Below are 26,924 nucleotides of genomic sequence, written 5' to 3'. Positions count from 1 at the left end.
AGTAAATGTTAAAAAAAAAATAATAAGTCCTGAGCCTGATGGCTTCACTGGTGAATTCTACCAAAAAAATTTTTTTGTATTTTATTTTATTATTTTTTTTGTGACCATGTCCTGCAGCATGCGGGATCTTAGTTCCCCAACGAGGGATCGAACCCATGCCCCCTGCACTGGGAGTGTGAAATCTTAACCACTGGACTGCCTACCAAAAATTTAAAGAAGAGGGACTTCCCTGGTGGTCCAGTGGCTAAGACTTCACACTCCCATTGCAGAGGGCCTGGGTTCGGTCCCTGGTTGGGGAACTAGATCCTGCATGCTGCTACTAAAGGAGCCCACATGCTGCAACAAAGATCCTGCATGCTGCACCTATGACCCGGCACAGCCAAATAAATAAATATATATTAAAATTAAAGAAGAACTAATACCAAATCCTTCTCAAACTTTTCTAAAAAACTAAAGAGTAGGGAGCATTTCCTAACTCATTCTGAGGCCAGTTTTACCCTGATACCAAAGCCAGACAAAGACACTACAGGAAAAGAAAAATACAAACCAATACCCTTTATGAACATTGGTGGAAAAATCCTCAACAAAATACTAGCAGACAGGATTCAGTAGCATATTGAAAAGATTATACACCATGACCAACTGGGATTTATTCCTGGAATGCAAGGATGTTTCAATATATAAAAATCAATCAATGTAATATGCCGTATCAATATAATGAAAGAAAAAACCACATGACCATCTCAATTGATGCAGAAAAAGCATTTGACAAAATTCAACAGCCTTCATGATAAAAACATTCAACAAACTAGGAATAGAAGGAAATTACCTCAATATAATAACTATATATGAAAGCCCATAGCAAACATCATACTCCATGGTATGGAAAGACTGAAAGCTTTTCCTCAAAGATTAGGAAGAAAAGAAGGATTCTTGCTTTCACCACTTCTATTCAACATAATGCTTGAAGTTCTAGCCAGAGCATTTGGGCAAGAAAAAGAAAAGGCGTACAAATTGGAAAGGAAGACATAAAATTATCTCTGCAGATGATATGAGCTTGTATGTGGAAAACCCTAAAGAGTCCACACACACACAAAAAAACATTAGAACTAATCAATGAATTCAGCTAAGTACCAGGCTACAAAGGCAACATACCAAAATATGTTGCATTTCCATATATGAACAATGAACCATCTGAAAGGGAAATTATAAAAACAATTCCATTTATAATAGCATCAAAGAGAATTAAATACTTAGGAATTAACCAAGAAGGTGAAACACTTGCACTGTGAAAACTATGTACTACAGAACATTGCTGCTCTTCCCTGAGTCTGGGGTGCAGGTGGGAATCAGCAGAAGTGAGAGAAGGACCTGGGACTCGGGAGCCAGGGAAGGCTAAATGGGCCCTTGGGTCCCCACCACCAGGGACCTGGCAGGCCTGAGGGCCAATATTTTATATATTTAAGGCCTGTGTCAGTAACTCATAGTTTCTCAATCTATTGAGATTCCTGATACAAAAAAAACGTGGGTTTTCCGGGAATTCCCTGGTGGTCCAGTGATTAGGACTTGGTGCGTTCACTGCCGGTGCCTGGGTTCAATCCCTGGTCGGGGAACTAAGATCCCGCAAGCCACACAGTGCGTCCAAAAAAAAAGTGGATTTTTAAAAATTTTAACTTTATGTCTCTAATCAAGGCTGAATATAAAGATCCAGAAACAGCGATTCTGAACATCCCATAACTGCCATGACCCTTCAGAGTCAACAGTGAAATGCTGGATATGGTAGGGTCTGTGTCAGAGACTGAGAGAGAGAACCAGTGTGTGAAAGGGAAAGAAAGATGACAGTGTCCCTCTTTTATCCAAAATGGTCATCCAAGTTGGAAAATCACTCTTCAAATCAAGAAAGAACTGGAGTCCAGCTGATCATGATAGCTGAGAGGAGGGAATCAGGAGAAAGGACACTAACATTTACTGTGGGACATGCACCTACCAGGCAATGGTTTCCAGATGAAGAAACCAAGTTTCAAGCAAGTCAAGTAACCTGTCCAAGGTACACAAATAGCCATTTGTGATTGAAACCAATGACTGACTCCAAATCCCTTCTACAATCCTACACTCACTCCTGGGCCAAGAATGTGTGAGAATTTATGATTTGGACAACCTGGATTTTCACCCCAGGACCAACCAAATCACCCATGAAACCTGTAAAAAGCTGGAGTTCTATTTTTTTGACTTATATACAGTGCAGTTCCAAACCAAATTGGGACAATTTTGTGCCTTGCACCTTATTAAAATTGGGGCTAACACAGTGTGATTGATTTGAGTAGCCTTGCCTTAGTAGCATATTCGGGCTGATTCCTTCTCTCTGGGAATTCCTAGAACCTGAGCAGAGTAAGGGAGGATCTAGAGGTTTTGTTATACACACCAGGAAATCCTTGTGTTGCTGAGAACTTGGTCAAAGCTTTGGCGGTGTCAGCTCCAAAGACAAATCCACAGTTTCCTTGCTGTTACTACATAAGAGTATCTGAAGAATTGTGGCTGTATGCCAGAATATTTAATAGGAGGCTCCTTCCTTTATGACATCACCAGGCAGGTAGCTAAGGGGACTAGCTGAGACACTTGGATAACAACAGCCACTTTTGTGGGGGTGCAAGAACAGCAGGTTTTAAAACTGAGGGTAAATATGCAGGCTTCATTAGGACCCTGGATACAAGCCAGTCGGTAAAATATGGGCTCTACCCACAGAGGCACAATCTATCATACGGTCAAGACAAATAAAGCTGGGTCCAAGGTAGCAGTTTCAGCACAGAAAGGGGCCGAGGTTACTAACACAACCCCTCAGTGAGGACACGAATACGATCTTGCCTCAAGCCAGCGGAGTGGCATGGCCCATCGAAGATCAGAAGCTGGGCCTTCCACCATTCCCCACTTAGCATCAGAGTACCCTCAATCTATCTCCCCCAACTCAGGGCCAGGCCTCTCCGGAGCAACCAGCTTTCGAACCAAGACCCGATCAAAATCTGAAGCATACCGCCATGCCGTCCAGATGCAGCAGAATGTTAGTACATCCAGAGAGGAAGCAACTAGAAGAGGGCGTGAGAGCAAACCAGGGCATGATATCCATAATCGCTGCTCATTAATTCCAGGTGCCCAGTCCTCTCGCCGGTTGAGTCTTGTCGACCAGAAGGACAACTTGACAATCTTGGAAGAAGACCCACCCTCCAAGGTCCAGTACCCACAAGGGGTCAGAGTTCCCCATAGGCCTTTGGTTTATCCAAAGGGTAAAGCAGTCCAAACTGGGCCCACTCGAAAGAGTTTGACTGCGGCTGCCATCAGGTCTCCAAGGAGACCCTCTAGCCCAGAACTCAGAGGCAGCCGCATCTGTACAGACTCTCGACCAACCCAGAGACGGATCCCTGGCCAGGAATCTGGAATGGGCTGTCAAAACTCAATTTACATGGAACCGAAGGCCTTGCATGGAAGTAGGAACTTGGAATCACCCCGCAGACTCTCCTCCCTTAAAGATTTGGATGGTGGACACAAAGTTCCTATGCGCCCAGAGCCTGAGTCTATCCGCAGGCATTCTGTCTACACTGAAACCAAGTCCTTCCCAAAGGTCTTAATATCATCAGAAGTGGAGCCCAACGTGAAGTCCTCAATCCGACGAGACAGTGAGGGTGGCCGCAAGGTCACCATCTCCCCCGGGGGACAGTCAGCTTCCCATGTGACATCTCGAGCCGTGTCTGAGAGCCCCTGCAAATCTTCCACGTTTGTCACTCCAGAGCCCATCTATAAGCAGCATACCACAAGACCCTCAAAAAGTACTTATGTGTCCTCAGGACCCACACTTAGGCATCCAGAGCCCTCTGGAAAGCCCTCTGTCCATGCAGAACTGGGACTGACCCCTCGGCCCTTAGCCCCTAGGTCCTTACCGAGATATGGGCCCGACTCCTCATGGTGGGCCTTACTCAACCCTGAAGTTGAAATGCCCCAAAGCCGGCCAATAACACTTGATTCCGAGCCTGAGCTCCCTTCCCCCGTAGACCCGTCAATGCCCTTTTTTGAAAAGGAATCAAGCCCCTTCTGTGAGGATCTCATGTTCCAGAGAGGGAAGGCAAGTCCATCATCATCACCATCACCATCACCAGAGGAGTCTCCAAGCCCGGAACCGCCGAGGGAAGTGCCACAGGTCCCCAAGCACACCTCCAAACAACCCATTCAAAGGTTTAGTGCTTTCTTCTTGGGTACGTGAAGAAGCAGACTATCCAGGTGCAGCCCCAATTTAGTGAGGTGGGATGCTGGGGTGGGCAAGACGTTCCCCCTCTGCATTCTGGGCCTCAGAGCTGCCCTCCTGCCAGAGCCAAAGGTAGACCCATCCTTGAGCCCATTGCTCCATTCCTTCCCCACCAGCTTCTCTGAACTCCAAGCTAATGACATCGATGATGACGCTTGGGACAGCGTCAGGCATTGACTCTTCCAGGCAATGCTGCTTAGCCTTTCGATGGAAGGTAGTAGAGAGTGGTTTGCAGGGTGGGAAGCTACTTCCCGAGAGTGGAGACAAAGAACTGAGCTGGTAAAGGGAATAGGGTCCTCAGGTAAATATTCTGGCAACAAAGTGGGCCATAAATGAGCTGGGACTTAGACTTCCAAGAGGGGAGAGGCATTAACAGTGGCACAAAGAGAGGGTGGGGAAAAAGGGAGAGGGAGAGTGGGAATGTGACATTTAGTCTCAGGCTGGAGGAGCTTCTTGGAGACATCAAGGGCTGAGGGCACCTTTGTGTGGAGAAACATGGAGCTAGAAAGGGAGATGTTAACCCAGTGAGGGGAGGGGGCGTGTATCCCACAGGGAGAAAAAAAGAGCAACAATCTCTGTTACTTTCAGATGTCTCCGAGGAAATCTACAATTGTATCATCTGGTGGCTAAAAGGTCTGTGCTTTTCCCTCCTGTGGGTCCACTCTGGGGGGCTGGGAGGCAGGAGGACAGTTGGGAGGGTGGCCTCTGTATCCACAGAGCTAGATCTGTTAGGATGGCACATGCTGGGATTTTGACTTGAAGGGGCAAAGGAACTTCTCATCTTGCCTAGAATTCTACTGTTAGAGTCATTCCTTTGGGACTTGGAAACTTGTTTCATTTTCAAGAGTCTCCTTTTAATGGGAAGGAGGCACTTTTGGAATGGAGAGCGATTTAAGCCCACAGCCTTTCAGATTAGCTGGTCTTTACCTGCCATGTGATAAAAAGCAAAACATCAAAAGCCCCGTTAACACAAGCTGCCTGCTTCATGGTCTCACTCAGGGCTAACTCCAAACTTATTCAGGTTGAGGGGGTCTCCCCATGTGTCTCTCTGCTTCCTCAGAACCCTCTTCAAGCCCCCATCCCAGGATCTGGGAGGTACTTATTGGCTGCTGCCCTGGCAGGCTCTCCAGGGATGTCCAGGTGAGGACATCAGTGGGTCCTGCAGCCAGCCAACTTGAGAATCCCCAGGGTCTGACCACCTCCCCCCACTCACTTTGTGCTCTTGACCTCTCTGATAGGAAGGAAGGAAGGTGGGAACCAGTCCTAATACAGAGCATCTTAGTGGCAAGGAATTCCTGCTTCAAGCGTTATGGACCAAAACATGCTCCAGCCCTGTGAGCACAAGAGAGGCCAGGGCTCTAGAGGAGGACGTTCCTAGAGAGGCGAGAGCCCTGGGAATGCAATCCAGTCCCCACCAGCAGTCCTGCCCCTCAGAGGGAGCAAAGATCCATAAAGGAGAGGTTTTTAGACTAAGGACTCTGGAGTTATATTATTGGGTTTGAGCCCTGTGTCCACTATTTTCTGCCTGTGACCTTGGGTAAGTTATTTTCCCTCTCCAGTCATTAGTTTCCCCACATCTGTTATTAGGAACAATGGCTTCCTCTTAAGGTTCCTGCAAGGATTCGCCAAGCTATCACACGTAAAGCACTTAGCATGGTGCCTGGCAACAGTGAGCACACAGTAAATGCTAGCCGTTGTTATTTGGGCCACTTTGGACTAGGAAGGGATTTGGGCCAGGTTGTGCCCAAGTCCACTGGACATCTTTAGTAAAATTCTCTTTTTTCCCTCCTGTTGGCACTCTCTGAGTTCCATTTGCTGCCCCCCTGGGAATGCCTGGCTTCTACTCTCTGCCTTAGAACAGATGAGGAGGTAAGAACGCCCCTGGGAAGTTACTTCCCATCTTTCCGTGCTCCCCCTTATCCAAGTGCCTCTCTTACCCTTAATTTTTTATTTTTTATTTTTTTATTATTATTATTATTTTTTTTGCGGTACGCGGGCTTCTCACTGTTGTGGCCTCTCCCGCTGCGGAGCACAGGCTCCGGACGTGCAGGCTCAGCGGCCATGGCTCACAGGCCCAGCCGCTCCGCGGCATGTGGGATCCTCCCGGACCGGGGCACGAACCCGTGTCCCCTGCATCGGCAGGTGGACTCTCAACCACTGCGCCACCAGGGAAGCCCCTTCTCTTACCCTTTAATGGAAGCAGATGTGAAAGGAGACAGACAGAGGTGCTCCCTATGGTTGGGCAGGTTGGGCAAGGGCACCTGCCAGAGAAGCAGGGGCTGAAATCTAGCCCGTGTTCCACTTGCCAAGCTGTGCACCTGTGGGGCTGCATCTCCCCAGAGGGGCGTTTACATGAAGGCACCAGAGCTGGTTGCAACGCTGGAGAGGGGTAGAGACCTTCTGGCCCACGATGAACCCTGCCAAGCGCTCTGTGGGAAGGCTGTCCGGGAAGCCATAGGCCGGATCCACCCCCGCTTGGCTCTCCCCTCTCCAGCCCAGGGCACTCCAGAAAGGGGACATTTTTCTGGGTTACACACTATTTGAGTCCTCAACTTGGAAAGGCACAAGGTGAGCTCTGCTCTCGGCAGCCCTGTGTCCTGAATTTGGCAAAGAGTGTCCTGATTTTGCAGTGCCTTGTTCCTGTAAGTACTTTCACTCTTCTTGGTCCGTGTTTGATAAGATAGTCCAAGCTCTTTTTTTTTTTTTTTTTTTTTTTTTTTTGCTGTACGCGGGCCTCTCACTGTTGTGGCCTCTCCCGTTGCGGAGCACAGGCTCCGGACGCGCAGGCTCAGCGGCCATGGCTCACGGGCCCAGCCGCTCCGCGGCATGTGGGATCTTCCCGGACCGGGGCACGAACCCGTGTCCCCTGCATCGGCAGGCGGACTCTCAACCACTGCGCCACCAGGAAGCCCAGTCCAAGCTCTTTTGCCTTCGCTCTTTCTCTTGCCATCTCTCTCCCTCACCCAAAGTCCAGCATGGCCTCTAATGGACGAGCCCATTCATGGACTAGCCCAGGATGGACAGTTGACTACAGGTGCAAGACACATGAGATGTGTGTGTGGCAGGGGAGAACAGCCTGGACTCAGATAAGAGAACAGCTGCAGGGGATGTGCCAGAAATGCGGCTGCCACCCCCTCTGCCATGGCTGCTTATCTAGCCCCGTGCCCTGGGCTCAGCTGTGGGTGGGAGCAGCTACTTTTAGAGATGATCTCCGTGCAAGACAGTAAATCCTTCTCTCCCTCCTGCCTTTCTCTCTTCCTTCCTTTCTCCTTTTCTCCCTTCCTTCCATAAACAGTTTCTATTCAGATGCTTAGCACTCTGCTAGGCACTATTGAGGAAACCATGGAAGCCTCACAGCACACACATTCTTTGGCCTTGAGAAACTTACCATCTGGATGGGGAGATAAGACATATGGGCAGGAAACATTTAAACAACAATATGAAATAGTCTGTGCTCAAATGTTCAAATGAATGCGACAGACTGAATAAGTGCTCTTGGAGGGTCTTAGGAGAGAGGGAGTCAGCAGGGAATTTGTGGGGAGGTGGTCAGGTTACCCACTCCTTCCCAAAGCCGGGGGGATATCTTAACAGCCAGCCTCTTGCTCACCCCTTGATGCAAACCTATACCTTTGGGAAGGGATTCGCATTTCCCCTCATTCGGGATATGATGCTTTTGACAGAGCAAGTTCCTCCCTGTTTTTCTCCAGCTTGCCCTCTTTCTTTAGGCGTCTTGTTTTAGTTTAGGAAGTCAAAAGCCTTGGCAGCAGGACGGCTCCTTCTCAAAATAGCTCTTATCCTGTCTCGATAATTGCAGCTCTCCAGCCTGTTCAGCAGCCGAGCTGCTGCCCAGAAGCTGGGAAGAGAAGACTCCCAGGCAGCGGGGCCTGCTGGTCTTCTCTGGATCTCTGGAAGTGGGTGGCATGGACGTGGGCCCGGGACTCTCCTCACAGGGTGTGCAAGAGCTAGGCCTTCCTCAGACTGATCCCTAGGCTGCATGGCCCACAGGCAGTCCCAGGATGAAGACTCTGTGGTGCTGGTGTCCAAGGCCTCTGGTTCCTCTCATCTAGGAATGGTTGACTGTGGAGTCTGGTCCAGATTCTATTCCCGGCAGGAATTCTCTGGGGGCCCAGCCACGGCACCTGGCTCGTGGATGGCAGCCTGTTTGTTGCTGAGCTTCACAAGCCCTTCTGGGTCCACAGCTGGGGGCGGAGCGTGATTCAGCCTCCTCCCAGGCGGCCCCTCAAGACCTTTTTGTCTAAGGAGCAGGGTAGACAGATGCTTCTCATCCTTGGTTTGGGACATTAGGGACTGGAGTCTTCCCGGAGGAGGCTATGCTGGACTGAGGGAAACATTCCTGGTGGGTTTTGTTTTGGTATCAGAACTAGCAGAAGCTCCATAGGAAGGTCCTGAGGGCGCCCTCTGCGGTCAGCGGGGGCTGTCTTCTCACACAACCCTGGGGAATTCCCTGGAATAAAGCAGCTTTTATTGGGAGGGGCTGCCCTGGTCCCAAGATCCTGTGTCCTCAAGGCACCTAACCTACTCACCCTTAGATGTGCTGTCAGGGGACAAGGCGGTTTACTCCCTGCTCTATCAATTATGCAAGGAATCAACTCTGGAAAACAGGCCAGGAACAAGAGGAGGCTGTTTCAGTGATACCTAAGGCCGACTTCAGTATCTTAAGGGTGACATGTCGTTTGTCCCTGGAGGCTGGGACGGCCAGCCTCCTCTTGGCTCCTGAGTCGCAGGGAAGTTTTGCTCAGGTAGATTAACTTGGCGAGGAAGAACCCAGAGCCTAGGAGCAGCCCAGGGAGGCTCCGCATTCCTGGGGATGTTAAGAGAAGCCTAGGGTATGGGCTGTCTGGAGGGAACCCCAGAGTCATTTTCCTACCCCCTCATTTTCTCTTGCTTCGTACAGAGGCTCATAGTTGAAAGGGAAGGGGGTTGTTGAAAGGATGGAGCAGAACTGCTGAAGATGGGGCAGGGCTCCTTGGGAGGCTTTTCATGGCAGCCTGACCCTCGCTACCCCGCTGCTTGTCCTGTCAGATGGTACCTTGTTCGCTGCAGCTATCATGGGCCGTCAAGCCCAGAGCAGGATGGGAGGCTGGAGGCCTCTGGCCCAGACTTGCTATTCTGGGCACAGTCTAGGTTGACCAACTCATCAGGGTTTGCCCCGGGTGCTCCTGACTTTAACATTGAAAGTCTTGCATCCTGGGAACTCCCTGAGTCCTGAGCAAACCGGGACAGTTGGTCACCCTAGGACAGATGGTGTGGTGTGCCTCAGCAAGAGCCTCTGGAAGCACAGGGCAGAGGGGTAACGTCCCACCTCCACCGGGAGGCCTGGGCAGATTACCCCCTCTGTCTGTACAATGAGGGCAGGACAATGCTCTGCCTTCTTCCCGAGCGTGACGGCAGAAGCCCTTCATTTTTTTGGTCTGCCCAGAATGAGCACACACAGGGAAGAATCAGCCACATCCATTTAGGACTTTCTAGTGTACTTCCAGAAGCTACTTGGTTCCCTGCCTGGAACCCATCTCCAACATTACACATTTCTATCAGAGTAGTTTGGTGCTGTTTAAAATGGTGGGTTTTTCAGGTAAGAAGAGAGACAGGGGGCCTGAGTAGACTCGGGAGCTTGGCTTCAGAGGGCAGGTGCGTACTCAGATGAGGAAGCAAATCTGTAATGCAGAAGCCATCTGACAGCTGCTCAGCCAGAGGAAGGCTGTCCTGAGTGACAGAAATGATCATGTCCCTTCACCCCCCTCTGCTCAGCTGCCTTTGGCCCAGCTGCCATGAGGGGAGAAGCAAGAGACAGCTGCACCTTGGGGGCTGAATGCAGGCCTGGAGGAGGGAGACAGAATGCAAGGCAGCTCCTGAGGGAAGCTCAGACTCTGACACTGTAGATGGGAGGACTGGATCAACCAAAGTCATTTCCTTGGCACACCTGCCACAGGCAAAGTCATCTAGCTCCAGGGGTCTCAACAGTGGCTGTTTTGGGGAATTGGGTTCAATAAGTCTGAAACCAAGACCTGTTTTCTAGAGATAGAGTGGTGTCTAGCTGGAGAAGCTGACGCCACAGTTGGTGGCAGCATGGTCATTCCAGTGTCACTTTAGACTAAGGCTTCTCTGCCATCCCTCTACACCCATTACACATGCACATGCTAATTCTTTGGAGGGGAGGCATTTGAAATAGTCACAGTTGACAGTTGCTAGTTTGATGTTGATAATTTCGGTGTTAGCTGAGATAACGGCCGCCATTGATTTTAGTGATTATACCAGCGCTAAGTGTATTGCCTTAGTGAATCTTCACAGCAAACCTATGAGGTAGACTTTTTCTCCCTATTTCACAGATGAAGACACCGAGGCCCAGAACTTGCTCATCAATGCCTGGAGCGCTCTAGGGAGCATCTTGCCCCAGGGGTTCATATGTGGTATATAAACCCTTTTTCTGTAGTCACGTATTCCTGGAAGATAACTTCCTGATATTTCAGTAGCACCGTTAGGTATCAAGAATTGTGAGAGGAAAGGTTGTAGTGGGGGTAACATCTGGGTCTCTGCATTTGAACTGAGAAGCTGGGAGGTCAGCGTGAGCTGGTAAACAGCCAGGATGAAGGACAGGTTATGGGTCAGCGCAGCCCATAGCCTCGAGGCTTGTCTGTACTCCAAAACCAGAGTGGAAACTAAGCAATGATTCCTCCTGGTCAATCCATATTGATCAGACATCTCTTGGGGGCAGAGGCCTGATCACCCAGGCAGACATCACATGACATATTCACTGAGTTGAAGTTGAGTAGAGGTTAATATAGAAAACATACTCCCTGTCCTTGAGGGGCTTGTGGTTAATTTGGAGAGAAAAGTATACAGATGGATCACTTGAAAGGAAGTGAATATCAAAGGACAAAAAGTCCAGGGCAACGAGTCAGCAAAGCTTCCAGCATGGAGGCGCTTGGAGGGTAAACACCAGGGGGAGACAGATTTTGCCTCAGTATAATGAAGACCTTGGTAACTCACCACCCAAAGATTGCAGGGCGGCTGTTAGAGTCAGTGAGTTTTTGGCCATGGAAGATATTCGAGCAGAGGCTGGAAGGTCAAGGGAGGGGGACTTGAAGGGAGTCAGACATGCAGGGGGCAGTGGTATTAGGAGGTGTGTAAGTCCCTTCCATCCCTGAGCCTCCTGGGCAGGCCCTGCCACAGAGAGGATGTTGGAAGGGCCCTCTGGCTGGCTTCTATCACCCTGCTGGCTCTGGAACTGTCCCTTGCTGTGGCCGTTCAACAGGTGCCCAGAAACAGTGTTCCCTGACCTTGCCGCCTGCATCTCGTGCCTGCCCCAGGATCGTGGGTCACTGGGGAGCAATAAGGGAAGGAGTGAGCCTTAGCGTATTTTGGTTTCTTGCCTCTGCACAGACCTTGCTGGACAGACTGGCTAAGGTTTCCTTGAAAGACACAAGCCAGTGATAGGTAGACGTTTGGCTCCACCAGGGCTCTCTCACTGTATCATCACTGAGTCAACACCTCTGGGGCAGGGGTACTATTAGCTCTTGCACCACTTAAGGGAAACTGCTACCGAGAGGCAAATGTGGCCTTTGCTAGTCAGGCAGATCTGAAATCCTGATTTCCGGTGGTAATTACTCTGTATTCTTGACTTTGAACCTGGGCCCTGGCTTGGCCCAAGTGCAGCATCCTTGTTTGCCATCACTGTGCCATATACCTTTCACCCATGGGTGGGCAGGAAAGATCCAGTGGAGGGGGGGCCAGGAGGTTTTCCGTAAAGACCATGTTAGCCTGAGCTAAGTAGAGGGGGCCCAGGACAGCAGACTGGGGCCGTGGTTGCTGATATGAGTTTTCCAGAAGAATCACCCTCTGTGCAAGGTATGTAAGGTATGTATCGACTCTCCAGACGCTTGGCTTGAATACCCCACCCCAGCAGTTCCCCGGAAATTGTACCCTAGTCAAGGACATCAATGCCTGGTGGGATGTTGAATTTCTTCCTTCCTTCCTTCCTTCCTTTCTTTTCTGCCTGCATGGCTTGTGGGATCTCAGTTCCCCAACCAGGGACTGAACCCAGGCCCCAGCAGTGAAAGCCTGGAATCCTAACCACTAGGCCACCAGGGAACTCCTGGGATGTTGAATTTCAAGAGAGAACCAGAGCTCCAAGAACTGAGGGGCACTGAGGCAAGGTTGGCCAGACAACCTGCTGGCTGGAGGTGGCACAGAGCACACAGTGATCAGTGACTCACACAAGGGCTGCTCTATCTCAGCCCTGCTTCTGACCAAGTGTCAGACTCTACCTGTCCCAATATAGAACATGAGAGCTGGAGTTGAGGGTAGAACAATCCTCTCTTTCAACGGGGGAAAGAGAAGCACAGGGAGGGGAAGGGACTTTCAGGCAGTGAGATCATTGCCAGAGCTGGCATGGGGACTTACTCCCAGGCCAAATTCTCATGATGGAGACCCCTGAATTGCTACAGGGCTAGCATGTGGGGTTGTATAGGTAGAGTGACCCAGAGTCTACCTTAGGCTTTTATTTTGCCCAGCCCATGCTTCGTGTTGGGTCTGTGACCATCAAGACCACAAGATTCTTGGCTTAGAGATGAGTTCCATGGTCCCTTCCTCTTTTGGGGCCTCACTTCCTTCAAAGCAAGCTGGCACCAACATGCCTTAGGAAACACAGGGCTCTCTGGGGTCTGGGCAGCAGGTGCCAGAGCAGAGCTGGGATTCCAGCTGCAGCTGAGGATGAGCTGCTATAGCTGAGATGTGTTTGTGTCTACACTTGAGCAGCAGCCAGAACTGGGGGAAGGAGGGACATTATGATTGTGGAAAATAAGGCTTTGTGATAGGGCCTGTCTTCCTTGACATAGGCTTTCTCCCTTGGGCCCAGCACTCACAGTCCAGGCCTTGCAGACTGAAGCATCCAAGAGGTATTCTTTTTTTTTTGTAAATTTATTTATTTGTTATTTATTTTGGCTGCGCTGGGTCTTAGTTGTGGCACGCAGGATCTTTGTTGCGGCATGTGGATTTCTTAGTTGCAGCATGTGGGCTTCTTAGTTGCGGCATGCGAACTCTTAGTTGCACCATGCACGTGGGATCTAGTTCCCCAACCGGGGATCGAACCCGGGCTCCCTGCACTTCTTTAAGCAATGACACCCCTTCTATCCTCTAGCCCACCATTGCCAAATATTCAATAGCAGCCCCATGTTTTCTGAACCTGATCTCACCTGTGGTACCCAGGCCCCCTTCCTCTCTCTGCTGAGTTTTGACGGATCCCAACCAAGACCACTGGGTCACAGATCAGACTGAAATAGTGTAGGCAGGCCTCTGGCACTTCTACCAATAGAGGGAGGGGGCCATGCCTGTGGCCTCAGTTTTGTCTAAAGTGTATTAAAGCCAGTCAGTCTGCCCTGGAAGAGGACTCTTGGAAGTCAGGGAGGGGCATGCTGCTGGAAACTTCCACAGAAGCCTGACCAGCTCAGACCTGTATTAGCTCAGGAAATCCCCACCAACTCCCCACCCCCTAAGCATCTCTGTTCTCCTAGCTGCTGCTGACCCTTCTGAGCCTCTAATGCCTCTAAAGCTGCTGGGGATTCTGTTCCCACAGCATCTCACCTGCTTGCCCAGCATGGCCTCTCCTGAGGCCCTCACCACTTCCACAGCCACAGGCAAGGCTTCACTTCCCCGGAAAGGCCACTCAGCCTCTCCCTTCCATTCTTCCAACAGATGATCCCGGGATAACTGATGCAGCAAATCCTCTTTAGTCTTTAACCTAGGGTCCTGCCCGAAGGGAACCTCCCGTCTCTTCTTCACAGCTTGGCTGGAGGTGGAGATTGTCTGACATTCCACCTAAGGAGGTGTACAGAGGGTATGGACAATCAGTAACACGGACATCAGCTGGGTTCAGTTCCCACAAACCTTGTGGACTCTCCGGGGTAACTGATCGCTTCTCTCCAAGCTGTGAGGCAAACTCCCCTCTCCTTCCAAAGGTTTCTTCTCCTGGGGATACCAGGTGGGCCCTTCCTTTTGCTTTGGGGACTGGCTCAAGCCCCCACGATGCTGCGCTGCTGGGCAGGCCACTCCTTAGGGGCTGAGTGAGGAAGAGCCAAGTGACCAGCGAAGCCCTGTCCCGAGCGCCTCTCCGCACCCTGTCTCCGGGGGTTGAGAGACGCAAAGCCCCACGGCGGGCCGGCCGCCCCTTGCCCAGCCTGCGCCGGTTCCCCGCGCCGCCGAGGTGCAGGCCCCGCCCCGCGGCCGTCCCGCCCCGCCCCCGCCGCCGGGCCCCGCCCCCGGCCGGTCCGGTCTCGGGGCGGCGGGCGGGGGCAGGCCGTTTGGCGAGGTCGGCACGCAGCTCCGGCCGCGGGTCGCTCGGGCGCTGTCCAGGCGGAGCCGGCCCGGCCCGGGCTGCAGCCATGGTAAGGCTGGCGGGCGCGGGGCGGGGCCGGGCGCGCAGGGCCCGCCGCTCCCGGGCGGCTTCGCCGAGACCCGCGGCGCCGCAGTCCAGGCTGTGCGGGGCGGGAGGCGCTGTCGCCTGCCGCGGGCACAGGCAGGCTGGCGGACGGCGCTGCGTCGCTGCGTCGCTGCTCCCAAGTTTCTTCTTCTGATGCGAGCAGACACGGAGTGGGCCCCGGCCACCGGGGTGCTACCCCGTTCTTGGACGGAGGGGTGGGTCCGTGCTGGGTGGGGAGGGGCGCCGGCCGAGACGCGCTGGGGGGCTGGGGCGAGTGAGTCAGGCAGGGGCGGAGGTGAGGGTCCCCCCCCTTGCCTGGGTCAGCTGTTACCTGGGTGACTCTTCCTCGCCCACCTACCCTGGGCTCAGGGACCAGCATCAACTTCCTGGGAAAACACACACAGGAGGCCCGCAAACACTGCCTGCCTCGCCAAGAGGGATGGTGAGACGCTTGGGCCCTCCCTTCCCACAGCACCATCTGCCCAGGGACCTCGGAGACAGGGAGGCCCAGCCACCATCCTGCCCCGTGGGATCAGCTATATCCCTCTGCCTCTGAGACAGGAACCATGGGGAATCTTCCTCCTGCTGCATCCTCCCCCCTCCCCCCAAACCAGGTCCCTCTGCAGTGATGGAGGGTGGAGGGGACTCATTCCTGCCCCCTGCCTGTGGTGGGAGGAGAAACAGTAACCCCAGCCAACCACCCTGAAGACCCCCCAGGTAGGAAGCTTTGATGTTCGGCTGTGAGGGTGTGAGCTCTTTTCCTGCCATCCCTGCCAGAGCCTGCCACAAACACAGCATGCTGAGTGTCAGGGCCTCCAGGCCCTATGCCAGCTTCTCCTCCCAGTCTGGAAGCCCCCTAGCCTTTGACCTCTGCATTGGGAAGCACAGGCTGTTTACAGCAGGAGGAGATCCGTGACCAGCCTGTGGGGCAGGATGTTGGCTGTGGGCAGCCTCCAGAAAGGAACTTCCTGGGCCCTGTGGAATCAGAAGCTTCCAGGTCTAGAAAGGCCAACCTTTTGGGCTCTTCTCTCTCAAGCTGTGTCCAGGCCGAGGCCCAAGTCTTGGCCAGGAAGTCTTGGTGACACTGTGACCTTCCCCAAAGGGGGGTTTCCTGGGAGAGGCCAGAGTGGTGCCTGCCTTTATCCCTGCCCCCACCCTTCTCTTCACATGCGGACGGACAGACTGATTGTGCCCGGGATGGAAGCCTGGGGAGCGCTGATTGTTCTCAGCGCCAAGTGTCCCTAGTGCAGCAGCCGAGAGGGGCTTTTTCTGCCACACACCAAGTTCAGTTCAGCTGAGGTCTTGGTGCTTCAACTTGGCTGAGGCCACCCTGTTCCTCTGTATTTAAAGGCACCCCGTCACCACCAGCGTCCTCAGCCTCAGGCCCCTGCCTCAAGCCAGCTCAGTCCTTAAGCTGACTGGGTTCATGTCAAGCCAGACTTCTCTGTGAGGGTCACTTTGTGAAAGGAGATCAGGCACCCAGCTGCTTCAGAGATCAGTGGGGAGAGCTCCCCAGCCCAGGAGCCCCAGGGGTTTTTAATTGGCATGCAAAAAGAAGGACTTGGCTAACATTAATAACCATCCTGGGACTTGAGGTGTACCTTCTCTCCCCAGGTTCAAAGCAGCTTGAGGTATCTGTCATCTGGGAGTGCTTTCTTTCCCCAGCCTTCCTGGGAGGCAAGGAAGGGCCATTCACAATTGGACATTGAGGCCCTGAAATTAAGACCCTATTCAAAATCACAAAGGGTATTTCTAGCCAAAGCAGAGACACTGGCCTCCTGACTCCTAGTCCAGTGCTCCCATCTGCACACTCCCAGTTAGGTCCCTCAGTTTGTCTCCCTCCTAATCGGCAACTTTGAAGCCTCTGGGATCCCAGCCTCTCCTTGACCTGAACTCATGCCCCTCAGAGACCAAGTGTGAGCAGCTCCCTTGCTGACTCTCTGAAAGTGATGGGGTGACGAAAGTGATACAGGTCCCCATGAGTCAGAGGTCAGGTATCCTAGGATGGAAGGAGTCCCTGCAGCAAAGGCCTCTCTGTGGCTGGGACTCTCTGCAGGGAAATCTAGGGGCGGATTTCTGAAGGCAGTGCGGTTCTCCACTGAGAGAACACAGAGGGACACTGGGAAGAAAAGTGGGGCCATTCCTAAGAGAACATACACCCAGGGGATTATAGGACACCCCACACTGCTTCAGCACTGCTTGAAGTTAAGGTGAAAGAGATTGGAATCCTTTGGGACTGGAGTCTCCTGGGTAGCTGCCCCATGTACTGATGGACCAGGTCACCTTGGGGACAGGTCTCAACCCTTTGACAGGCCTCAGTGTCCTTGGGGGTTACAGGAGAGGGCAAGTGGATCAAGAGCCTGTGTTGCAGACAGACTTGGGAGGCTGGTGCTGTGCCCATCAGGGTAGGCAGCGGGCAGGCATCGTGGAGCAGCCAATCAGAGGAGGAGGGGACTGCAGAAAAAACGAGTGATCCTGCTGCAGCTGAGCTGTCCTTGGAGGGTGGGAGCCAAGGGAAGGGAGGAGGAGGGCTTGGGGAAGGACATTCCACAGGCTTTTTTGGCCCCTGACAGACACAGGGGGGTCAGAGAGAAAGGGAAAGGAGCAAGTCAGGACGTTGGATTACAACAAGAGCATCAAGACCAGGCTGTTTCTGTGTGTGAGGAACTTTTCTTGGGAGATAAAATTAGACCTAGAGCTTGCTGACAGGGAGTCTGAAGCGTGGGACATGGACCGTTCACTGGGATGGCAAGGCAGTTCTGTCCCTGGGGACAGAGCTGAAGCTGGGGTAAGGTGCTGCTCTGGGAGATGGGTGGACCCTCCCTGTCTTCCCCCTGCATTGTCTGGGATTGGGGCTCAAAGTCAGAAAATGATTTGGTCGCTGGCGGAGCCGGGGGCAGGGAAGGACAGACAGGAGGTGAGGCCCCTCGTGTCCTGGCTCCTTGTCTAGAGCCCCTGTGGGCCCCTCCGTGCTGATGAGCTGCTCCCGGGCGTGGAGAGTGGTGCTGGGTTCCTGGTGACTCTACTTGAAGATCGCAGGGGCTGGGGGTCTCCATCAGTGCCTTCCTTTCTCCCTCCCTTGCTGCCCCGCTGCTCAGTGCCCTTGGGGAAGCCAGGCGGAGCGCAGTCCTCTCTCTCCCACCCTCAGCCTGACCCCCAGACCGACTGCTGGGTCACCGTGGGGTTGTGCAGAGGGGCAGGATTTCCCCGAATTCCCCAGGCTCTTCAGCTGCCACCCCCAGCCCCATCCCTTCTCTGTTGCCGTATAATTAATCGTCCAAGCTGGGACACTTTGCAGAGTGAAAGGGGGCAACTATGCCAGAACAACAAACATACACTGGGATGTATGGTCACCCCACCGGCCCCCACAAATACTGTGGGTCAGAAAAAGCCTGTTGGGTCAGGCTTGCCTCAGGACTGTCTCTTCTGGCCACTTGGCCCCTACCTGGTGGTTCCAGTTTCTGTCTGAAAGGCCCCTTTTCCGGTCTCGGCGAGCCCTGGAGACCACGGCTGTAAGCAGGTATGGGGGCTTGAGAGGCAACAGCCTGGAAGTCGCTCTTAGGGCACTTTCCCCTGTAGCCTCCCCCTCTAGTCCCTTCCCTCTGCATAAACCTGGCAGCGTGACGGCGGCATCCCTCCGTTCTTCCCTTTGTAAAACGGAGGCCTGCAGGAAGACCGCGGGCATGTTATCTCCCCTCACCCTGGCTGGGGCTCCACAGTGGTCTGGGGTAGCCCCCACTGGCTTGGCTGATTCCCAGAGGGTGAGTCAGCCTGTGAAGCCGGCCCTTGTCCGTTGTCCGGGGGAGGCACGTGGGTTTTGTGAGGCCGAGCTGAGCCCAGCACCGCCAGGCACTCCACAAAGGGGGCTGGCCCCAAAGGAGAGAGAGGAAGCTTAGGGTCTGGAGCTGAGGGTCAGAGTAGGAAGGGAGTGGCCTGCCTTCCCAGCTGGAGATGGAGCGGGTCTCCACAGAGGAGCCAGCCCCCCGCTGCCTACCACCCGTGCGGGTCACAGTTGAGACCAGACCCCCTCCCGCACTGCAGGCTAAAGCCTATCTCTGGGCACAGGGGGCACGTCCCCGTATACATCCCTCACAGTTGGGGGCCGTCCTCCCTCACCTGGTCCCTCCCAGCTCCCTTTCACCCACACTCAGCATCCGCTGCCGGGTTTCCCCTCCGCTCCTGGGGAGCCCCTCCACAGGCTCAGGCTCTGTGTGGCTCAGTGTCTGGAGTAAGGGGGGTCAGGTCAGCTGTACTGAGTCCTGGGCAGTGAGTCCTGGGGAGTGAGCACCTCCAGTAGAGTCTGCACCTCAGTCCCAGAGCTCAGCGACTGCAGTGACAGGAGGCGAAGAGACCCCTGCTGGCTCTTGATTTGCCTGGGGCTGGCGGCTCCTTTCTCCCCTACCCTCACTCCTTCCTGCCCCTACCCCATTCTGGCTGTCTGCACTCTCCTTGAGTCCTGAGCCACAGTCTCCTCTCAGCTCTAACGCCTCTGTCTGCTGCCCGTCATTCCGCCTGACTTCCTGGCCTTTGGGGCAGTCCCTGGTCCTGGCTTGGGAGGGCAGCCTCAACAAGCACCCTGTTGAGAGCGAGCATTGAGACTGGAGCTACTCAGTTCCCCAGAGCAGTTTGCAAGGGCTCTGGGGGCCGCCCAGGGCTGCTGCTGGACCCCAGGGCCTTTCCTGACGTCTTGGACCCTTGGACCGGGGAGGCATGTGAGCAGTTGCGGGAGGGGTGGTGAGCTCTTCCTCTGGCTTGGCCGCCTGGGCAGGTTCTTTCCCTGGTAACCGTAAGCGCTTTCCTCTCTCCCTCTCGCCTTCTCCTGTCTTCCTCCTTCATTCGTCCCCTCCTGCCACCTGCCCGCCTGCCCCACCCCCGCCCCGAACCCTCAGATCAAGCGCTTTCTGGAGGACGCGGAGGACGCAGAGCTGAACACATTCGTGAAGGATTTCCCAGGCAGCGAGACCTACCACCACCCAGAGGCCAAGACCTGGGTGTCCAGGCCCCAAATCCTGGAGCCGAGGCCCCAGGCCTCGGACCTCTGCCAGGATGACCTGGAGTTCAGAGCCCCGTCGTGGCCCCAGCCCTCTGACAGCCAGCAGTACATGTCTGCCTCGGCCCCTCTCAGCCCCTCAGCCCGGCCCCGCAGCCCGTGGGGCAAGCTCGATCCCTATGACTCCTCCGAGGTAGGGCCTCCAGCCCTGCCTTTGCCTGTCAGTGGGCTGGTGCAGGAGGACCCCGGGAGGGAGGAGAGGGAGCCCGAGTGTGTGTACGTGCACGTGTGTGTGTGTGTGTGTGTGTGCGCGTGTGTGTGCGCATGTGCGTGCTGAGCCGGAGCCCCTCTCTGTCCTGTGTTGGCCCCAACTCTGTGGTGTCACCCCCCAGGTATGTTGGAAGCTGACAATGTCAGCGGGGACAGCTGGGAGCCCCAGACGGGGCCTCGGAGGAGGCCGGCGCTGGGTCCTGGGGTTCCTCTGCCTCTACCCTGATGCGCTGTGCCTTCTCGTCCGCTAGGATGACAAGGAGTACGTGGGCTTTGCGACCCTTCCCAATCAAGTCCACCGAAAGTCCGTGAAGAAAGGCTTTGACTTTACCCTCATGGTCGCAGGTAGGGCAGGGGCGGGGCGGGGCTGGGCAGGAGGCGTCTCAGGCGGGGATGGTCTGTACGTGGGGAGGGGGTACGGGTAGGGCAGGAGAAAGCCAGGGGCTGTGCCTTTTTGCAAAATAGCTGCGAGACGCGGGTGGCGAAAAGTATGTATGTGTGGCAGGGGAGGGGGTGGTGACGAGGTACAGAGAACATATCACCCTCAGCTTTCCGGCGGTTGCCTTTCTCTGTGTGACCTTGGGCAATCTCTCATCCTCTCTGGGCCGCATCCAAATGAGCAGGCCGGGCGAGCTCTTCCCTGTGCCTCCTCCCAGCTCTGCTGTGGTCTAGGTCGTCTCTTCCCAGTTAGATGAGAGAGCGGCTGCCCCCGCAACCCCGCCACCTTGGCCCGGCGGCGTCGCCTCTGGGTTGCAGCTCTGATGTGGTGCCTCTGTCGTCTCTCCCCCGTCAGGAGAGTCTGGTCTGGGCAAATCCACTCTCGTCAACAGCCTCTTCCTCACTGACCTGTACCGGGACCGGAAGCTCCTCAGCGCTGAAGGTGAGGACGGGAGCGGGGCGTGGAGACAGGCAGGCAGAGCTGACCCGGGAAACCGGGCTGACTGCGGGCTCCGAGGCGCGGGCCCTCCCCAGCGCGCGGGAAGCCGTGGCTTCCTAGAGAGACTGCCGGCGTCTCTCGAGGCCTATTTGGCCTGGAAGCCCACCAGCCAGCTCCCTAAAGATTTGGGTGCCGAAGCAGGGCATGGACCAGAATCCTGCTCTGGGAGTGAGTCTCTGCCCCCCAGAGGATTCCAGGAATCCGAGAAAAGAGCCGGGAGCAGAGAAGAGGCTGGGGCCAGAGCCAACAGCCACCGGCATTTCCTGTGTTGGGAAATGTGCTCCTTGCTGGTTCCCAGAGCACAGGCCCCCAGGCAGCCCCTGGGGGCGGGAGGGGGGGGCGGTGTGGGTGAGGCAGTCTGGGCAGCACTGGCTGGGGTGGGTGGTGCGTCCTGACTGGGCAGGTCCTTGCCCTTGCCCTGGCCTCAGTTTCCCCCTTCTCCAGAGCGGATCACGCAAACAGTGGAGATCACTAAACACGCAGTGGACATAGAAGAGAAGGGTGTGAAGCTGCGGCTCACCATTGTGGACACACCGGGTTTTGGGGATGCGGTCAACAACACAGAGTGGTATGTCTGACCAAGCACAGCCCCTGCCCCGACCCCCACCAGCTCCGTACACACACACAGGGGCGCACGTAGGCTCAGTCACACCCACAATTGTCAAGAAGGAGGGGTTTGTGCCCTCGAGCGTGCCACTGCCCTTTACCAGCCAGCTGTCTCCTCTGTAAAGTGAGAGGGAAGGCCTTGGACCAGATGATCTCTAATGTTCCCTTGACTTGACCCACAGTTCTAGAATGGGGTTGAGGACACAGGTAGGAACGAAGAGCCTCAAGAAAGCAAACACATGTGAAAACGTGTAGCACGGGGCCTGACATACAGTAGGTGGTCCGTAGTTGTCACCCTCCCTCCTTCCATTCCTTTCACCAGCAACATTTTAGGTGCTACAAGAAAGTTATTAAAGGCGTGAGAGTGCATGGAGGGAGGGGTGAGGGGAGAAATAAGAGGCAAAGGGAGAGCATGGGTGGAGCTGTGTTTAAACTCCCGGGACCCTCTAGGCCACCTGCCAAAATAAAAGGTGGCTTGCCAGCCCCACCGCAATCATCCCTGACATTTTTTTCAGGAACTAGAAGGATGCTTAGATAATGGTCAGTCAGACAGACCTGAGTAGATGAGGAAGAGAATGGGTGATAAGGACAGGAGAAAAGGGGATGCCTTTGGTGAGGGCGTTAGGCAGGGTGGTGCTGAGACGCCTAGACCAAGAGTTCAGATCTTGATGCAGCTTTTAGGAACTGCGTGATCTTGAGCAAATGACCACATTCCCATTTCTTCAAGTGAAATATGCTGGCCTTACCACCTCACCCAGTTGATCTGAAAATCAACCCAGAAAGATGCACGTGAACATGCATTAAAAACGTACAGGTTTTACAGGGCTGTGTACATTATCCTCATGAATATTAAGATGATAATTTCAGGATCAGTGAAACATGAAAGTGTGGGGTCCCCTGTTCAAAATGATTAAGAATTTCAGCATGGCCACAGCAGAGACTAAACCAAATGTGGGCCTGGAATGACTGACTGCACGGGTCACACGCCCAGGAAGCTGACCCTGGATAATTGCCTCACAGACCGATCAGACCCTTACGGACCTTTCTGTGCTCTGAACCACTACCCCCTCCATTTGTGCTTGATCATGACAACATGTGACTTTCGGCTCAGCACATTGGTTCATCTTCAACTTCATGATCTAAGCCTTGTGGGGAGGGCCACTTCTTATATTCCTGCCACACGCTGTGCTGGTACATGGTGCCTGGTCTCTGTAAATAGTCCTGCTGGATTGAGGGGGTCTCCAGTCATCACCACCCTTCCGGATCGGGGATTATGTCTCAGCAAACTGGGCTTCACCCTGAAACCCGAGCCCTGACCAGCACCTGCTTCCTACTTCAGCAAGTATCACTCCCTCCTTCAATCAGTCTACTTACCTCCTCTTGCCTTCCATAGTAATAATAATTTCTCTTGCCTGGCACCTCACAGTTTACAGTGTACCACCACACGTACTCATTTAGTGAACCAGCAGGAATTTACTGAGCACAGATGAGGTGTCCAGCCTGTGCTGGACGTTTTAAGGGATGCAGAACAAGTGTGAATAATCCTTGTCACTGGGAGGCTTACAGTCTAGTGACAGTGGGAGTGGGGGAGTGGGGGGCACAGCAGGTCTCTAACGTGTGTCAATCAGGTAAAAACTTAGGTTAATAAATGAGTTGGGCATTGTGGTGGCAAACACACTGAACTAGGAGTCAGAAGGCCAGGGGCTTGAGTGGGTAGAGAATTTGCTAGCTAAAGTGATGTGGATTAAGTCTCTTAGCAGCTCTGCATTTAGCTTCTTCATGTATAAAATGAGAATAATGCTCCTCATAATGTCCACCCATCAGGGCACCTGGGTCAGTGAGGATGAAACTCAATAACAGAAGAGCAAGAGACTTGAAAATGGAAGTTGTTGAATCTCTCTCTCTCTATAAAACCTCTGTGTGTGGTGATGGAAGGGGAGAGCAGTGTGCATTGCTGTAGTCACAGGAGCCTTCATGGAAGAGATGGTTCTGGGCTATGGCTCTGAAGGATGGAGTGGGCTTGGAGAGGCGGAGGAGAGGATGGAACCGCACGAGCAAAGGCTCTGAGGCTGAACCGTGAACCTGACTTAGGGCTGCCCAGCCCTCCAGTTGGTTTTCACCTGCCGGCACCTTGCCAGTCTAACTGCTTTGTTTGGTCACCTGGGCTCTTTTCCTTTCATCAAGCTAGTATTTATTGACCTCTGTCTGTGTGCTGAGTCTGATTTTCTATCAAGATGTTTGAGATGCAGCCCTGTCCCACCCAGGTACCTCCCTGAAGATGTAATGAAGCAAGTCGGGGAATAGCAGAGTCTTGAAAAGACTGCTCGGGGCGTGGGCTCCTCGCAGGCCCCGAGCTCACTGGGCAGCCCTCACTTCCAGTTTCTCTGCTTGTCTGTCCCTGCTCCAGCTGGAAGCCTGTGGCAGAATACATCGACCAGCAGTTTGAGCAGTATTTCCGAGATGAGAGCGGCCTGAACCGCAAGAACATCCAAGACAACAGGGTGCACTGCTGCCTGTACTTCATCTCGCCCTTTGGCCACGGGTATGGTCTGAGCCTGAGGCTCCTGACACCACCGGGTGTTGCCAAGGGAACAGGCCAAGAGCACCAGGGGCAGGGCTGCCACTAGCAGGTGGTCACAGTTTCCTGTTCCCCAGGCTCCGGCCATTGGATGTTGAATTTATGAAGGCCCTGCATCAGCGGGTCAACATCGTGCCTATCTTGGCAAAGGCGGACACACTGACACCTCCAGAAGTGGAGCGCAAGAAACGCAAAGTGAGGGAAGCTGGTGGGGGAGGGGAGCAGGTGGGCTTCTGGAAAGGATGGGGTCCCCAGAACTATGGGCCCCTCGTGTGTTTGCCAGATCCGGGAGGAGATTGAGCACTTTGGAATCAAGATCTACCAGTTCCCAGACTGTGACTCTGACGAGGATGAGGACTTCAAATTACAGGACCAAGCCCTAAAGGTGGGGCCACCCCAGGGCATCCCTTTCCCGTCTTGTTTCTTCTGGGCAGAAAAGAGAAGTAGAATTCTATATAAGGGTGGGCTACTGGGGTGGAAGAGGACCCTGGTTTCCTAGAAGGAACCAGAGAAGATGAAGATACAGGTGGAAAGGAACAGGTGCGAATGGCGGTGTTGACAGACACCCCTAACTTCTTCCAGGAAAGCATCCCATTTGCTGTAATTGGCAGCAACACTGTGGTAGAGGCCAGAGGGCGGCGAGTTCGGGGCCGGCTGTACCCCTGGGGCATTGTGGAAGGTAAACACTGAGCTTGTGACCAGGGTGTCTCCTTGCCCTCAAGGGTTCTCCTGTACCCATGCCCCTGGCTGACCCCTAGCCTTGCTGTGCAGTGGAAAACCCAGGGCACTGCGACTTTGTGAAGCTGCGGACCATGCTGGTGCGTACTCACATGCAGGACCTGAAGGACGTGACCCGGGAGACACATTATGAGAACTACCGGGCACAGTGCATCCAGAGCATGACCCGCCTGGTGGTGAAAGAACGGAATCGCAAGTATGGCCAAAGGCCAGGACGGAGCTGGCAGGGGTGGGGTCCGAAGCACAGTCTTGGGTGAGACAAAGCCATTCCTTTGTTCTATAGGCCCTGGGCTCAATCCCAGCAGGTGCTGGGGTCTCCCTAGCCTTACGAACTCCCCTTTCCCCTCCCCCTCAGCAAACTGACTCGAGAGAGTGGTACCGACTTCCCCATTCCTGCTGTCCCACCAGGGACAGATCCAGAAACCGAGAGGCTGATCCGAGAGAAAGATGAGGAGGTGAGAGCTGGGTGGGGCAGTAGGGGTCGCCAGCCCGAGAGGACCCCTGCTTAATCATAACTCTCGGTACCTCTTGGTTTGGGAATAGGAATATCCCTGGCCCTGGTACGTATCTGGATCCTGGATTGGTGGCTTAGTGGTTCTACCCAGAGACTCCGTCACACCTCAGGGCTACCAAGGCGCTGGCTGAAGGGATTAGAGGTTGGGGGCACTTCTCTAAATCTATAGGACTCTCTGAAAGGCCCCACTTTGATTCATGTGCCTGTTCCAGCTGCGACGGATGCAGGAGATGCTGCACAAAATCCAAAGACAGATGAAGGAGACCCATTAGCTGGCTTCCAGCCCTGAATATTTAAACACCACCTCCTCGTCCCGCCTGTGCCGGCCCCTCCCAGCACCAGCTCTGCTCAGGCCCCTGCAGCTCCTGCCACCTCACCTTACACCCCTGCTGCTTCCCCAGAGACTCGGAGGAAATAAAGGTTAACAAATCTGTAGGTGGTTTCTGGTGTCACTGTCTGTATCTTTATAAATTTGTTTATTTTATTTATTTATCTTTGGCTGCGTTGGGTCTTCGTTGCTGTGCACGGGCTTTCTCTGGTTGCGGCGAGTGGGGGCTACCCTTTGTTGCGGTGCATGGGCTTCTCATTGCAGTGGCTTCTCGTTGCGGAGCACAGGCTCTAGGCACGCGGGCTTCAGTAGTTGTGGCTCGTGGCTCTAGAGCGCAGGCTCAGTAGTTGTGGCGCACGGGGCTTAGTTGCTCCACAGCATGTGGGATCTTCCCGGACCAGGGCTCGAACCCATGTCCCCTGCATCGGCAGGCGGATTCTTAACCACTGCGCCACCAGCGAAGCCCACTGTCTGTATCTTTACCATCTCATGGAAACCAAGAAGATCCTAGGACCCAGTTTTGAAAGGTTGCTGGAGGAGGGTGCTGGCTTCTGACTTTTCGCAGGGAAGGGAGAGTGGGGAAAACTTTCCCTTCTCATGACAGGGCTCAGTCCGTGCCCAGAATCCAGCCTGGCCTGTCCATCCTCCTGACTATATCTCTCCTGCCTCTGTTATCTGGAGCCCCTCTCATCTTTACCACGTACAGTACTGACAACCCCATAGAAGTTTAGGATTTGATATCTCCCCCGAGAAAACATCGTATTAATTGCATGCAGCCTTCATATTTCCCCTGATTTGGGGAAAGGGATATGTAGTACGAATTAAGCTCTGTACTCGAGGAAGCCTGTGATAGAGCACTGAACAAATGCTGAAACCCCTGGAATCACCAAACACTGTAGTAATTGCTGGGAATGGATGGAGTACAGTCATCGTCCTGGAAGAGTTCAGGATTCATTTAACAAATATTTATTAAGCATCTGCTCGTTTGCAGACAGTGTTTTATTTTTTTTAATTTTTATATTATTTATTTTTTTATTTTTTAATTTTATTTTTGGCTGCGTTGGGTCTTCGTTGCTGTGCGCGGGCTTTCTCTAGTCGAAGCGAGAGGGGGCTGCTCTTCATTGCGGTGCGTGGGCTTCTCATTGCAGTGGCTTCTCTTGTTGCGGAGCCCAGGCTCTAGGCCGGCGGGCTTCAGTAGTTGTGGCACATGGGCTCAGTGGTTGTGGCTTGCAAGCTC

The 26,924-nt window shown here is 53.8% G+C and overlaps 2 protein-coding genes across 3 annotated transcripts; both read left to right on the top strand.

Annotated features, from left to right (window-relative positions):
* Window positions 1-3,547: 3,547 nt before the first annotated feature.
* LOC308607679 (uncharacterized protein) lies at window positions 3,548-8,280 on the top strand (the record flags this gene model as incomplete). The annotated part of the gene is made up of 4 exons (XM_081219830.1): window positions 3,548-4,241; window positions 4,880-4,980; window positions 5,352-5,431; window positions 8,106-8,280. 4 exons carry the CDS (start codon window positions 3,548-3,550, stop codon window positions 8,278-8,280), a joined length of 1,050 nt encoding a protein of 349 aa, XP_081075956.1.
* A 6,283-nt stretch (window positions 8,281-14,563) lies between these two features.
* Window positions 14,564-25,794, top strand: LOC308607247 (septin-4). Of its 2 annotated transcripts, XM_081218968.1 has the most exons (12): window positions 17,440-17,514; window positions 19,616-19,909; window positions 20,238-20,331; window positions 20,780-20,866; window positions 21,368-21,491; window positions 23,937-24,071; window positions 24,185-24,302; window positions 24,391-24,492; window positions 24,690-24,786; window positions 24,879-25,041; window positions 25,201-25,300; window positions 25,572-25,794. In XM_081218968.1, exons 1-12 carry the CDS (start codon window positions 17,455-17,457, stop codon window positions 25,629-25,631), a joined length of 1,434 nt encoding a protein of 477 aa, XP_081075094.1. In that variant the 5' UTR covers window positions 17,440-17,454; the 3' UTR covers window positions 25,632-25,794. The 2 variants fall into 2 exon arrangements, with proteins under 2 accessions (XP_081075093.1, XP_081075094.1); XM_081218967.1 differs by lacking the exons at window positions 17,440-17,514; window positions 19,616-19,909 and adding an exon at window positions 14,564-14,691.
* The last annotated feature ends 1,130 nt before the right edge of the window (window positions 25,795-26,924 follow it).

The sequence above is a fragment of the Mesoplodon bidens genome (genome assembly GCF_964165515.1).
Source record: "Mesoplodon bidens genome assembly, chromosome: 19".
Taxonomy (NCBI): Eukaryota; Metazoa; Chordata; class Mammalia; order Artiodactyla; family Ziphiidae; genus Mesoplodon; species Mesoplodon bidens.
The sequence above is the reverse complement of the archived record's forward strand: the minus strand, read 5'-3'. Positions and strand labels throughout refer to the sequence as shown.